General features: G+C 42.9%; 1 protein-coding gene across 2 annotated transcripts in view; it reads right to left on the reverse strand.

Moving 5' to 3' along the window:
• Positions 1 to 13062: 13062 nt before the first annotated feature.
• The window catches only part of cep152 (centrosomal protein 152), a 71527-nt gene continuing 68891 nt past the window's right edge, over positions 13063 to 15698 (reverse strand). For both annotated transcript variants that reach the window (XM_070858379.1, XM_070858378.1), the window contains 2 exons: positions 15543 to 15649; positions 13063 to 14427 (listed from right to left, as the gene is read on the reverse strand). In XM_070858379.1, coding sequence (XP_070714480.1) covers positions 13250 to 14427; positions 15543 to 15649 — 1285 coding nt within the window. In that variant the 3' untranslated portion in view covers positions 13063 to 13249. The remainder of the gene's footprint in view (positions 14428 to 15542; positions 15650 to 15698) is intronic.

Genomic DNA, 15698 nt, shown 5'->3' on the forward strand with positions numbered 1-15698 from the left:
GGTGGTGTAGAAATGTACAAGTGTAGACATCAGTGGTGTCCAAAATCATAATCTTGTGAGAGAACGTCCTCACTGCTGTGGTTGCAGGGCAATATTTCATTTTGTGAAAAAGGTAAGCGACATCAATGCTCAGAGAATGAAATATTTATCCATTCTTGACATCCAGTGTTCGGGTTATTCCCAGATCAGGTCCAGTTCTGATGCACAATAAAGTTTCTTCTACTGTAAGGAAGAAGGGTAGATGGTAGAAAAAAAGATTTGCATTTATATAGCACCTTTCATGACCACCGGATGTACCAAAGCGCTTTACAACCAATGAAGTACTTTTTGAATTGCAGTCACTGTTGTAATGTAGGAAATGCAGCAGCCAATTTGCACACAAGCTCCCAGAAATAGCATCATCATCATCATAGGCAGTCCCTCGGAATCGAGTAAGACTTGCTTCCAGTCTTAGCACGAGTTCTTAGGTGGCTGTACAGTCCAATATGAGAACCACATTTTCTGTCACAGGTTGAGGGAAAGGGTGGGCAGGGAGCCTGGTTTGCCGCATGCTCCTTCCGCTGCCTGTGCTTGATTTCTACATGCTCTCGGCGATGATACTTGAGGAGCTCAGCACCCTCCCGAATGCACTTCCTCCACTTAGGGCGGTCTATGGCCAAGGACTCTCAGGTGTCATTGGGGATGTCGCACTTTATCAGGGAGGCTTTGAGGGTGTCCTTGTAATGTTTCCTCTGCCTGCCTTTGGCTTGTTTGCCGTGGACGAGTTTAGAGTAGAGCGCTTGCTTTGGGAGTCTCGTGTCTGACATGCGAACTATGTGGCCTGCCCAGCGGTGCTGATCAAGTGTGGTCAGTGCTTCAAGGCTGGGGATGTTGGCCTGGACGAGGACGATAACGTTTGCGTGTCTGTCCTCCCAGGGGATTTGCAGGATCTTGCGGAGACATCATTGGTGGTATTTCTCCAGCGACTTGAGGTGTCTACTGTACACGGTTCACAACTCTGAGCCATACAGGAGGGTGGGTATTACTACAGCCCTATAGACCATGAGCTTGGTGACAGTTTTGAGGGACTGATCTTCAAATACTTTTTTCCTCAGGCGGCCGAAGGCTGCACTGGCGCACTGGAGGCGGTGTTGCATCTCATCATCAATGCCTGCTCTTGTTGATAGGAGGCTCCCGAGATAGGGTGGTCCACGTTGTCTAGGGCCATGCCGTGGATCTTGATGTTTGGGGGGGCAGTGCTGTGCGGTGAGGACAGGCTAGTGTAGGACCTTTGTCTTACTAATGTTTAGTGTAAGGCCTATGCTTTTATACGCCTCGGTAAATACGTCGACTATGTCCTGGAGTTCAGCCTCTGTGTGTGTGCTAATGAGCAGATAAACTGTTTTTTAGTGATGTTGATTAAGGGATAAATGTTAGCCAGGACACCAGAGATAACTCCCTTAATCTTTTTCGAATTAGTGCCATGGTATCTTTTATGTCCACCTGAGACGGCAGACAGAGCCTTGGTTGAACGTCTCATCTCAGTAATCCTTCAGCACTGCACTGGCGTGTCAGCATATAATTTTGTGCTCAAGTCTCTGGACTGGGAATTGAACCTACAACCTTCTGATGGTAGAACTACATTTTAGAAAGTATTAGCTTAAAAAAAACATGGGGTTAATCAGTTTCAGGTATTGCAACAATAAGCTAGAATTGCTGAGCTAAAACCTATTTAATCAGTGTGTAGGTTCCCTTGGTAGGTTCTTGTGCTGATAGAAGTAGGACAGTGTGGCTGTGGGTTGTGTAGCGTCGAGAAACAGAGACAATTACTACAAGCTTTTAAGACAACAAAAGCAACTGCTGAGCAAATCAGAACCTTAATGGTCTTCAGTGAAAGATGTTTTAAGTGATGTTGAAAATTCTAAATTAATGATCTGCCTGTTCCACATTCTACTCATGTTTCAGGTGCTAATAAACATGGAAACATCTATTTAACTGCTGAAAATGAGAGGACTAATTTTGCTTCATAGTGCAGAGGAAATGGTTACCCATAGAGATGATATGATTACAACAAAAATAGATAACTCTTTCCTTCACCTCACCCCGCAATAAAACCTGTGCAAATCATTGCAAATCTATGGTGCTGGATTCTAAATGTATGGGTGTAGATCTTGTTGGAAAATGGAGCAAGAGGCAGGGAGAAGAGAATTAAATTGATGGATATATCAGATATCAATGCAAACAGTTCATTAGAGGATGAAATCAGAAACCAGGGTAAGGGCAGGAATACCACGAACTCCAGGGAAACCAGATGTTGAGTTCAGTAATAAAGTTTTGAATCAAATATGATCAAAATGCAACATGTTGCTGTGATCTATATAATGGGTTTCTGATTTCAGCCAGCCCATCAAAGGGAGGTAACTAGACAGAGGGCAGGCATTTCCTGACTAACTTAATCTGGCCAATCCCACACAACTCCTTGGAGTTGGTCCCCAAGAGGCAGAGGCAGAGAAGAAAGTTACCTACCCAAATTCTTAGTAAGGCTATGTTATAGACTGGCTGACGAGAAAACCTTCAAATGGATTACCAAAAAAAATTATTGAAGGCCAGTGTTATAATTTCTCTCTGGAAATCTGAGAATATTAGACGCAAGAACACTCTGGTGGTAAAAGCACCTTAAAGACACAAATATGTTGGTCAGTATTAGTTTTATACCACCATTAAATTTTATGTATAAAAGTTCTACTGTACTTTGGCATTAATAGCCAATACTCTGTTAAAGCTCATATAATGGTAGCCTACAGATGTCAAATAGCATGTAATAATAACATTTGCTTTTCCCTTACGACATCTTATTTAGTACAAGGATATATGAACTGAACGTTTATATTCACCAGCATTTCTACAGTGTATTAGCTTTGGACAAAAAGCAGCAGTGTACACCTGTGAGCTATTAATCTCAGAATCATAGAAACATAGAAAATAGGTGCAGGAGTAGGCCATTCGGCCCTTCTAGCCTGCACCGCCATTCAATGAGTTCATGGCTGAACATTCAACTTCAGTACCCCATTCCTGCTTTCTCGCCATACCCCTTGATCCCCCTAGTAGTAAGGACCTCATCTAACTCCTTTTTGAATATATTTAGTGAATTGGCCTCAACAACTTTCTGTGGTAGAGAATTCCACAGGTTCACCACTCTCTGGGTGAAGAAGTTCCTCCGCATCTCGGTCCTAAATGGCTTACCCCTTATCCTTAGACTGTGACCTCTGGTTCTGGACTTCCCCAACATTGGGAACATTCTTCCTGCATCTAACCTGTCTAACCCCGTCAGAATTTTAAATGTTTCGATGAGGTCCCCTCTCATTCTTCTGAACTCCAGTGAATACAAGCCCAGTTGATCCAGTCTTTCTTGATAGGTCAGTCCCGCCATCCCGGGAATCAGTCTGGTGAACCTTCGCTGCACTCCCTCAATAGCAAGAATGTCCTTCCTCAGGTTAGGAGACCAAAACTGTACACAATACTCCAGGTGTGGCCTCACCAATGCCCTGTACAACTGTAGCAACACCTCCCTGCCCCTGTACTCAAATCCCCTTGCTATGAAGGCCAACATGCCATTTGCTTTCTTAACCGCCTGCTGCACCTGCATGCCAACCTTCAATGACTGATGTACCACGACACCCAGGTCTCTTTGCACCTCCCCTTTTCCTAATCTGTCACCATTCAGATAATAGTCTGTCTCTCTGTTTTTACCACCAAAGTGGATAACCTCACATTTATCCACATTATACTTCATCTGCCATGCATTTGCCCACTCACCTAACCTATCCAAGTCGCTCTGCAGCCTCACAACATCCTCCTCGCAGCACACACTGCCACCCAACTTAGTGTCATCTGCAAATTTGGAGATACTACATTTAATCCCCTCATCTAAATCATTAATGTACAGTGTAAACAGCTGGGGCCCCAGCACAGAACCTTGCGGTACCCCACTAGTCACTGCCTGCCATTCTGAAAAGTACCCATTTACTCCTACTCTTTGCTTCCTGTCTGACAACCAGTTCTCAATCCATGTCAGCACACTACCCCCAATCCCATGTGCTCTAACTTTGCACATCAATCTCTTGTGTGGGACCTTGTCGAACGCCTTCTGAAAGTCCAAATATACCACATCAACTGGTTCTCCCTTGTCCACTTTACTGGAAACATCCTCAAAAAATTCCAGAGGATTTGTCAAGCATGATTTCCCTTTCACAAATCCATGCTGACTTGGACCTATCATGTCACCGCTTTCCAAATGCACTGCTATGACATCCTTTATAATTGATTCCATCATTTACCCACTACCGATGTCAGGCTGACCGGTCTATAATTCCCTGTTTTCTCTCTCCCTCCTTTTTTAAAAAGTGGGGTTACATTGGCTACCCTCCACTCCATAGGAACTGATCCAGAGTCAATGGAATGTTGGAAAATGACTGTCAATGCATCCACTATTTCCAAGGCCACCTCCTTAAGTACTCTGGGATGCAGTCCATCAGGCCCTGGGGATTTATCGGCCTTCAATCCCATCAATTTCCCCAACACAATTTCCCGGCTAATAAGGATTTCCCTCAGTTCCTCCTCCTTTCTAGACCCCCCGACCCCTTTTATAACCGGAAGGTTGTTTGTGTCCTCCTTTGTGAATACCGAACCAAAGTACTTGTTCAATTGGTCCGCCATTTCTTTGTTCCCCGTTATGACTTCCCCTGATTCTGACTGCAGGGGACCTACGTTTGTCTTTACTAACCTTTTTCTCTTTACATATCTATAGAAAGTTTTGCAATCCGTCTTAATGTTCCCTGCAAGCTTCTTCTCATACTCCATTTTCCCTGCCCTAATCAAACCCTTTGTCCTCCTCTGCTGAGTTCTAAATTTCTCCCAGTCCCCAGGTTCGCTGCTTTTTCTGGCCAATTTGTATGCCACTTCCTTGGCTTTAATACTATCCCTGATTTCCCTTGATAGCCACGGTTGAGCCACCTTCCCTTTTTTATTTTTATGCCAGACAGGAATGTACAATTGTTGTAGTTCATCCATGCGGTCTCTAAATGTCTGCCATTGCCCATCCACAGTCAACCCCTTAAGTATCATTCGCCAATCCATCCCAGCCAATTCACGCCTCATACCTTCAAAGTTAGCCTTCTTGAAGTTCTGGACCATGGTCTCTGAATTAACTGTTTCATTCTCCATCCTAATGCAGAATTCCACCATATTATGGTCACTCTTCCCCAAGGGGCCTCGCACAACGAGATTGCTAATTAATCCTCTCTCATTACATAACACCCAGTCTAAGATGGCCTCCCCCCTAGTTGGTTCCTCGACATATTGGTCTAAAAAACCATCCCTTATGCACTCCAGGAAATCCTCCTCCACCGTATTGCTTCCAGTTTGGTTAGCCCAATCTATGTGCATATTAAAGTCACCCATTATAACTGCTGCACCTTTATTGCATGCACCCCTAATTTCCTGTTTGATGCCGTCCCGAATATCACTACTACTGTTTGGAGGTCTGTACACAACTCCCACTAACGTTTTTTGCCCTTTGGTGTTCTGTAGCTCTACCCATATAGATTCCACATCATCCAAGCTAATGTCCTTCCTAACTATTGCCTTAATCTCCTCCTTAACCAGCAATGCTACCCCACCTCCTTTTCCTTTCATTCCTATAACCAGCCACAATGGTTTCTCAATTAAATCCACAAATTGTAGTACACATTAAAATGTTAATACCTGTACTGCTTTGAGCTAAATTCATTTTAAACAGGAAAAAGTTAATCATTTATTTTGTGTAGGATAGAACTTTACTTTGTGACTTACCAGTGCAGTGGCATGAGGATCAGAGTTCTATAGATATCAGTTCAAAGGTGATTGCCAAAAGAATATTTTTTCCCTCAATTATTCTTACTTCCTAACAGATGGAAAAATATTACAGCACGGCATTGAGCCTTATTTACAGGTGTCAAAAACAAGACAATTGGTCAGAAAGGCAAGGAGAAAATAAAGATGAGATACCCACCTTCATCCCCTCAGACTTGAGCACACCTGACCTGGCTGTCCATCTCAAGCAACACTCGCTAAACAGGAATGGCATGTGACAAAATGTTAAAACCAATATTCCGCATGTGTGTAATCCGTGCAAGACTGCAGTTAGATCACACATGCTGGATTCAGACAAGTTGGTGTGGTGTATAGCTTGCTGACCCGAGTTATACTGCCAGCTGCACCCCTCATTCAATTCAGTGGCAATTGTGTTCCGTGCATGCATGCTTGTACTACGATCGTCCTCACAGACAGCTCAATATTAATATAACGACAGAGCAAGTGAGATTATCTATTCGATCACAACTCTTGCACTAGTGAGATCAAGAATCAGATTGCCAATTTTATTTATATTACTTTTTCATCCACGTACATTCAAAACTGCTTCAAATTAATACAGAATGGTTGTGTAACTGCAGCCAAACACTCCATTACTTGTATGTTACTTTAAAAAGGTGGGATATGTCAAGGGATGATTACACAAATCATCTTAAATAACTAATTTCAACTCTGGAAAAAATAAAGAGGACCCGTAAAACTTTGTCGTTTAGAACTGGTAGGTCTTTTGTAAACGAGAGTTCAAATGCAGAATTAATCACCACTTCCTAAATTGAGTTGCTGGAGCATGGATTAGGCTAAGGAAAGCCAGACTTGTCTGTTGGAGCCCGAGCACAAATTAAGAATTTCTGTTCTTCATGGGGTCAATTTCCTGAAAAGTAATGTGTTGTTGCAGTCCTATCCAATTGCACCCAGTTGTTATGCCACCTAATAAACAAAAAATTCTATAGCAATATTTTAGTTGAAAATTACATTTATTACACTTGCAACAGCAGATAAATGGTCCAGCTAAGTATGGCAACAGCCATGAGGAAAACTGGCTCAGTTCATAATATTCTTGCCTTTGTGGATTCAAGCCCCATTATGGACTTGAGTGCATAGACTAACATTTCCATACAGTAGTGAGGAAGTATTGCATTGCCACAGGTGTTGTCTTTGGAGGGGTTGTTAAACTGAGGCCCAATCTGCCTGCTCAGGTGGACATAACATATCCTTTAGGGGAGAAATTTGTATGGTTTGCCTTGTCGGGGGAGGGGGAAGGAAAGGGCACTACCGCCTCAAGCGAAATTTCGCGGGAGTTAGCGGAGGCACAAAACTGGCAGTGCCCCACTCTCGCCGGTAGCGCCCTGGGCCGCTGCGCTGGCAAGGCTGACGTCATCGCCGTGCGTTGCGACCCAGTTTCGTCCCACAGCAGGAATTGGGCAGTGCCCCGTGAGGCCGCCGTGGGTGATGTCAGCACCAGCTTCGCAAGTCGCGAACCGGGTCGCACTCTGCTCGCGGGGCGAAAGATAAAGGGGAGGAGCGCGGCACTATTTTCCTGCGTAGCGCTGAAAAGTTTGCACGCTTCCCACCCTGGTCCTGCCCTCGGGAGGAAGTGGAGCAATCGACATGGCGCTCCACTTCCTCTCGGGAGCGGTACCCCTGATTTCGTGGCCGGGGTGGGACTTCTGCGTCGGGTGCAGGAAGGCACGCCACGCCTCGGTTACCACCCTCCAAACGGAGTGATACCGAATTTCGACCCTTTTGTGCTTGTTGTTTGTGGACCTTGTGCACAAATTGGGAATCGTATCTCCCTACATAACAGTAACTACACTTCAAAAGTACCTTTGAAAGCCCTGAGGTGCTATATAAATGCAAGTTCTTTCTTCCATTATAACCTGTGATGGTTTAAAAAATAACTAGCCCACATAACAAACAGCTATGCTGTTTTGTCAGACAGGACAAAACACCAATTGTTCCTGCAATGTTTCCTGATGGGAACCTTTATCACTGAAGTCGCTTGTTTATTTCACCTACACACTTATGCACTGTTCAAATGGTGTCCAGGTATGAAACGGACATCAGACAATCTTAATGAGATTGACCTTATTTCGCATGTTTTTTTTTTTATTGTGTGTTGATTTTGGAGAGCATATTTTTCCATCACCGTTTACACAACTCGTTTGCAGATATAATTTACGAAAACAGCAATGGAGAAAATCTGCTGTCCAAATATCGTACACAATAACAATGTGAAACTACGGTAAATCTCTGGGCACTTTACTGATGTCAATCTCACAATCTGACAGCCGATTGAAAAGGTTTGGTTTTGCGGACATTTTCGGTAGTCATGATGGACCGGGAGACTTGTGGGATGAAAGGGAAATACGTTCTCTATGCGAGTAGATGGAGGGGGATCGATATAAAGAATCATAATGACTAAAGAAATTCAACTGACAAGTGCTACCGATTCTGCAGGTAAAGTTCCAATATGCTGATCGCCAAGAGGAAGAGTGTTAGTTAATGTGTCCCCACAACAGCAGAAATAAACATCTCACAACATCAATGTAAAAACATGGGAACACATTTTAAAAGACAACCAAGTGCATTGAATCAATGCATTACTCTATGAACTTCACATTTTAATCTGAAACACTCAAAACTGACAGGGCGATTCTATACTAGGGAATTATCTCATCTCCACCATAGTTAACGACTAGTAAATCCAGCTACTGTTCACACACTGTGCAAAGTTAGATGGCACTTTCCCAAACCATGGGGCGGACTGCGGTGGTATGTATGTCGAGAGTTATCTGTTCTTCGCAGCAGCTGCCTCTTATCTTCTGCTCTGCTCAGCTGAGGAGGTTGGGACATGTGGAGGGAGCCACCGTTGCCTCCCTGCTCTTTGGTCGAACAGAAACCGAGCGCTTGCTGCAGTCTCTTCAGGTGGCTGTTCTTCGAGCTGAAGAAAAGGTCGACGAACGGGTTGACCGCGCTGTTGGAGACCACGAAAACACCGAGGCCAGCGGTCACCTCCTCGTCCAGCTGGGCGACATCCCCAAAGGCCACCATCATCTCGACCACGAAGTAAGGCAAGCCGCAGATGACCAGCGTCATCTTCCTGATCTTCAGCTTGTCTCTGGGATGGACGTTGAGATGGACGCAGCCGGAGCCCTGCCCATTGCGCTCCTTGTTCCAGATGGTGCACAGGATCAGGGTATGGGCACAGCACAGAGCACAGACAGGCAGGAAAAACACCACCGTGGCCCCGTACGCGATGTTCACCTGCAGGTGCCACTGGGGCAGGTGCTGGCAGACGTTCAGGCACCGAGCGGTGGAGTGGACCACGGTCTCCCTGAACACGAAAGCCTGTGGGATGGAGAGGACCAGGGCGCAGAGCCAGGCTGAAGCACTGTTTCTTCATGGACACGGGAGAAGCCAGCGGTCTGGAGATCACTCGCTGCCTCTCCAGCGCAATCGCCACGATCATGTTGGACGAAGCGACCAGGCCGAATATTTGCGTCACTTTGACCAACTTGCAGCCCGCGTCTCCGGCCAGCCAGACGTTGTCCAGCCCCACCCAGACGATGAGAGAGAGAGAGAGAGAGGAGGGTGAGCAACGCGACGCACAGGTCAGACGCGGCCAGGTTCAAGAAGAGCAGGTCCATGCGGCGGCTCTTCCTCCTTCTCCTCTTCAGCCAGCCGCAGTAGATGTTCTGGCTGACCAGCGAGTTCCCACTTGGTCAGTGCCAACAGGAAGAGCACCAGGAGGGCGATGAGGCGGCTCCTCTTGTTATACTGTAAGCCTGTGGCGCTGACCTCCTCCCCGGGCACATACCCAGCCGAAACCGACAGTGGCGGGAAATGGGGAGAAATCCATCGTCAGGCTGCACTTTCACCTGGCCCGCCTCTCGTTTTGTGTTTCTGAATGCTCCGTCCGTTTGGCGGGCAGATCTCACAACCTTGGATAGCAAGACCAATAGCCGGGCTAGGGGCAGTTCAAGATAGAAGTTACTGAGAGAAATGACAAATAGTGCAACATATGACCCATGATGTCCAAAGTGAACCAAATATAGGAAAGCATAAGGAGCACGTAAACAATCTCAGCCAATCCGAAGGGGACGTGAATATAAATCGATTGGATACCTACTACAACACTACTCACAATTATCTACCAACTATCCCAAATAATGGCACTAGACACAATTATCTACCAACTATCCCAAATAATGTATCAACGAAATCTAAATGAAAATAAATAATTACTTTCTCATGGATTTCGGAAAGATATTATTCAGATAGCAACCCTTCCACTGACGTTTAACGTTAAGCAGATATGACAGCACTGGATAATATTAAGGGTGTATCAGGTTACATAAGAACTAGGAGCAGGAGTAGGCCATTTGGCCCCTTGAGCCTGCTCCACCATTCAATCGGATGGTGACTGATCGGATCATTGATTCCACTTCCCTGCCCGCTCCCCATAACCCTTTACTCCCTTATCACTCAAAAATCTGTCTATCTCTGCCTTAAATATATTCAATGACCCAGCCTCCACAGCACTCTGGGGCAGAGAAATCCCTAGATTTACAACCCTCAGAAGAAATTCCTCATCTCAGTTTTAAATGGGCAGCCCCTTATTCTGAGACTATGTCCCCTAGTTTTAGTTTCCTCTGAGTGGAAATATCCTCTCTGCAGCCACCTTGTCTAGTCCCCTCATTATCTTATATGTTTCGATAAGATCATCTCTCATTCTTCTGAACTCCAATGTGTATAGGCCCAACCTACTCAACCTATCTTCATAAGACAACCCCCTCATCTCTGGAATCAACCTAGTGAACCTTCTCTGAACAGCCTCCAATACAAGTATATCCTTCCTTAAATACAAGATCAAAACTGTACACAGTACTCCAGGTGTGGCCTCACCAATACCCTGTAGAGTTGTAGCAGGACTTCTCTGCTTTTATACTCTATCCCCTTTGTAATAAAGGCCAACATTCCATTTGCCTTCCTGATTACTTGCAGTACCTGCATACTAACCTTTTGTGTTTCAGGCACAAGGACCCCCAGGTCCCTCTGTACTGCAGCACTTTGCAATTTTTCTCCCTTTAAATTATTTGCTTTTCTATTTTTTCTGCCAAAGTGGATAACCTCAGTCAAAAACAAAATAACTACAAATGCTCGAATCACACAGCGGGTCAGCCAGTAGCCGTGGAACCTCCAGCCATCGACGGGACAAGAGATCATTTGGCCCATTCTTGAGACTTTTTCTAAATTAAAAGGTGTTTTTATAAAGGTTGCTCTTGACACAAAAATAGTGCACAATTCTGCAAGATTTGCCCCAGGTTTGCTCTTACACCCCCACCTCCCTCCCACATTTAGCCAATTTCTACAGTACATTGTTAATACTATTTTTATTAAATTCTTCCATATGGTTGAATTTTTGGGTTTTGTAACATTTTTGGAGCGCCTTTTTTAACTCCTTAAGCTCATTTTTAATATGCTTAAATAGCCTATTTCATGGTTGAGGTGGTTCCAGATGTAAAGATCAGCAGGCACCAGACCATATCTACAGACTTTGACACACGCCAATGACCAGGGATGACCCCGCATGAAACCAGTTGCAGAGTTTTGCAATCTACAGCAAGGATACATGCAATTAAATTGGAACATCGGAATTCCACTGACAGTGGTTGGCATGGTCACCACTGTCCTTCAACTGTTATGCCTGTGGCTCATTCACAACTAGCACTGCAGTATCAGCTAATCAGCTCAAACACGTGGCAAGTGGCCACAGCCCATTACATTTTCCAGCAGCCTTTAAGGGTTGCTTTTCTCCACAGCCGAGACAACGTGCACAAGGAATGCGTTCCAATAATTAAAATGCCCCGACTTGTGAATTCGTCCGAGGAGCAGCAATCTGCCAGTACATACTGCAATGGGACAACATAAATCAGCCCCGCATCTTTTTTTCCAGCCTCCTACTCCAGTGAGCTTCTGTTAAAAACTTGGCACAGGGCAAGAGGCTTGCGATATGTGAAAACAGTGCAAATGCCATTAGTAGGCACCTGGTGGGGCAGGAGTCAGTGGCAGGATGTGGAATTTTGAAATTGCAGCTACTGGCAGCAACAGATGCCAACGTACCAGTTCCAGAACTTGAGTCAGAGCAACAACACAATTATGTATTGACAAACGTACAAAGTGGAACATTTTAAATACCGTATTCAGATAAAATACCAAACTAAGGTGACCTATAAAAACTAGTTTTTTTTTTAAAAAAAAGGGCTGCATATGGTGACGCCAGAATGTGAATGATTGGATAATTCCCCTGTCAATCATGCATAGTGACCACACTCCAGTAAGTGACTGGGATTGATTTTATGCACATAATGTGTACGCAACTATCCTCCACTCATTGCTGGAGTAATCACCGTGTTTTATAGGGAGAAGTTGCTGCAGATTGTAGAGACTATTTTTAAACAGACTTTGTTTGTTGTAAAATACATTGTTTGTCGCAAGTCCTGCCCCACCTCCAACTCAGTGGCTGGCAAAGTGCAACTCAATAAACACTCCACAAAAAAAAAAACAAAGTTGCTAATCTAATTAGTGTTATTAATTATAAAAAAGCAGCCAAAAATGGAGGATTATTGACAAAAGATGATAAAGAACACGTTGTGAATTGAGAACGAGGTCTTATATATAGTGTAGTATGGGGTAGATTTAAATGGATATTGTCTTACACAAAGTGTTCAATGAATTTTCCACCTAAACAGGAGAGGAAGTATGTTTCAACTACTTTAAATTTACTCTCAGCATCTCTAATGAAGAACTTACACGGTTAGTCTCCAACGTTACAACTAAAAGGGTATGGAAAAGCCCAATTCAGGTATTTGTGCTGTTGAAGAATGCCACTACAGGACATCAAAGAAAAATCAGATCAAGAACAAATAGACTTCTTCAAAAGAGAATTAAAGACAACAAAAAAGCCATTGCTACTGAATTAGAGAAACACCAAGTGACTGTTTCATGTTTTTAAAACTATTTTCAGACCAAGTCTTATTTTTTTTTATTAACCCAAGAACACTTTATTGGCATGATACCTTAAAATAAACATCTTGTCCCAAAAAACATATGAATATACAAACCAAACAACAAAACATAAATCATAGTTTCTGGTATAAAAATAGATTTTAGAAACATAAATATGTGCAAATATGTTACAACATATCAATGACTTAAATTACAAACCTCTTGCATCAAACATAATTTAGCAAAATCACAAATCACCGATTACTCAAAAAATCCTGTACTATTAGTTCAGTGGCACAAAAATGATATCTTAAAGACTTAAGGGTTTGTTTTGTAAGCTAATACTTCTCAACTAATGAAAATTAAGAAATGGACTGTCAAATCCACTGTCCTGCTGAATAATGCCCGTATTGGGGATGTGTGATGGACACTTCTTTTGGGTATATTCTTTCGCACAGTATGGTTTATTTGTCTTTGCCGAACCATCATTCAAAGCCAGTTCACTTTCAGTGCGGTTACTATATGTATGAGGCTTTGTCCTTGTACTCAACTGGTCCCTGTTAAAAGCTGAAAGGCTGCTTTCTGCAACGTTTATTTGTTCAGTGCGTTTCCTTGAAACTGGAATTGTTTTGCTCGAAAAGCAAGCATTTTCATCTTCAGAAAGAGAGCTAATTTCAGAGACTACAGAGGAAATGGAGGACGATACTTGTGCAGCACCATTGGCCATGGAAACATTTTTCGGTGGCAAGTTTGTAGCTGAAAGCGGCATAGAAGTGCCACCTGACCCTGTGCATATAATAGGTGTGCTACAATCATCTAGATGGCATGTTTTTCCTCCAGTCTGCCTAAAATTGAAAGTGTCAATTTTACAGGACCTAATAGCTTCAAGGTTGCTAACACAATCACATTCATCTCTTTCAGGGGTTTCTGGGACAGCAAATGAGGCTCCGGTCAGAGTTTTGGAGCAGACATATTCTTCTGAATAATGTATAAAACCTTTTGAAGGTGGGACAGCATCCTGATTGTGTGCTATTTGCAATGGTGCTCTGTCTGAAAGACTATCAACAGAGCTGAATGCATGCGCTTTGCTGAGACACATTTGGGAAAGGTACTTGGCTGAATTTTGAAAATGTGCAACACTAGCAGCTTTGTGAAGCTTTGATTTTGGCACGACACCATTCAGTTGACGTCCACCCTTAGTCTCATGCAACATGCAAGTGGTATCCTTTTGTAAAATGCCAGACTTTCCTTCAATTTTACAAATGTTAACTTGTTTACCATTTGCAAACAATTCTTCATCTGAAGTGCCATTCTCCACAGTTGCATCATGTAACGCTTTGTTCAAACTGTGTGGCACACATACTTTATGAATTTCATGGCCCGTTCTGTGTTTCTTGAATTTACGGACTCGGACATCACTAGAAGATGGGTTCGCAATGTGGTTTGCCTGCACGTGCACCGATCCAGTGGTCTCTTGATTATTCTCAGAAATGACTGGAGCTTTTTCTGAACTTTTATTATTTGGATGTGCTTTAGGTAGAAGGAGACAAGTGATAAAAACACACACACAAAAACTCATCCATGTGAAAAATGTAGGTTGTAAGGAATTAAGTATCAATGCTGGCACTGAATTAAAAAAAATAATCTGATCAGATACAATTAGAAGCCAGATGCAATATAAAGTTTACACAGAAAATTATCTGCAACATGCTGAACTGTAACCACTAAATAGCAACCCTTTTGCAACGATTGTTCTTCTTCATCATATAAATCACAGTAATGGTGAAATCAATTAGCCAAAAATCAAAGAAAAAATGAACATGCATTTATATAGTGCATTTCATGTCCTCAGACCATCCCAAAGTATTTCATATTGAATTACTGTTGCCACTATATCCTTTACTTCTGGTACACTCGACACATTCAAGCAAAAAAAAACTAGGGTTACATCACAGCTGGCTCTAAAGGTTAATCTTTCAACATTCTTATGCATACATTTGCATATACTCATACTTGTGTCATTCCATTTAACAGTATCCATTCATACAATAGCAGATATAAAAATTCATTAAAAATGCACTGACCAAAGGGCTAGCAAAAATGCATTCTTGCCTCTAAAGGTAAAGGGATAAAACTTCCATAATGATGGCAGTGAGCCACGATTCCAACATTGTATATTGATCAGTGCTGGCACCAGACATTATAATTTATAGCATAAAACAGGTATCCATGTTTATTAAAAATGTTCTTTTTTCTACTTTTAGGCCAACCTATAACATATACTATTCTCTAGGTATGAGGGCAAGCAATTATTTTTCGCCTTAATCTCTGTAAATGCTGTTCGAGTTAGCCATTAGTAAGTATAAGCACGGCTTGAGGTGACTCCATTTTGTATCTCTCTTGGGAAAATATTGTTACCATATCACTTCCTGGCACTGAATGGCAGGATCAACATGCTATATTACTCAAATTTAGCAAAAATGTATTTATTCTCTGCAGTAGAATTGACTCCCTAACATCATATTATAGTTTGAAATAAAGTCAAATTTTAAAAACAGTTATCACCAACAAAAGCAACCATATAAAACTATGCGTATTTAAAAATCAAAATATGAAAATTAATTGTTACAAAATGCCATACATACCAGTCAAGGTTTCAGTTTTATCACGCTTTCGATTCGCAAGAGGAGTTTCTAAAGCTTTGGCCATTGCAGCTAACTTGCTAGCAGCATTCATGATCCTCTTTTCAGCACTGTAAAGAATTACAAAGACATTTTAATATCAATTCATCCTGGCAGTAT

The sequence above is a fragment of the Pristiophorus japonicus genome, chromosome 17, assembly GCF_044704955.1.
Source record: "Pristiophorus japonicus isolate sPriJap1 chromosome 17, sPriJap1.hap1, whole genome shotgun sequence".
Lineage (NCBI taxonomy): Eukaryota > Metazoa > Chordata > Chondrichthyes > Pristiophoridae > Pristiophorus > Pristiophorus japonicus.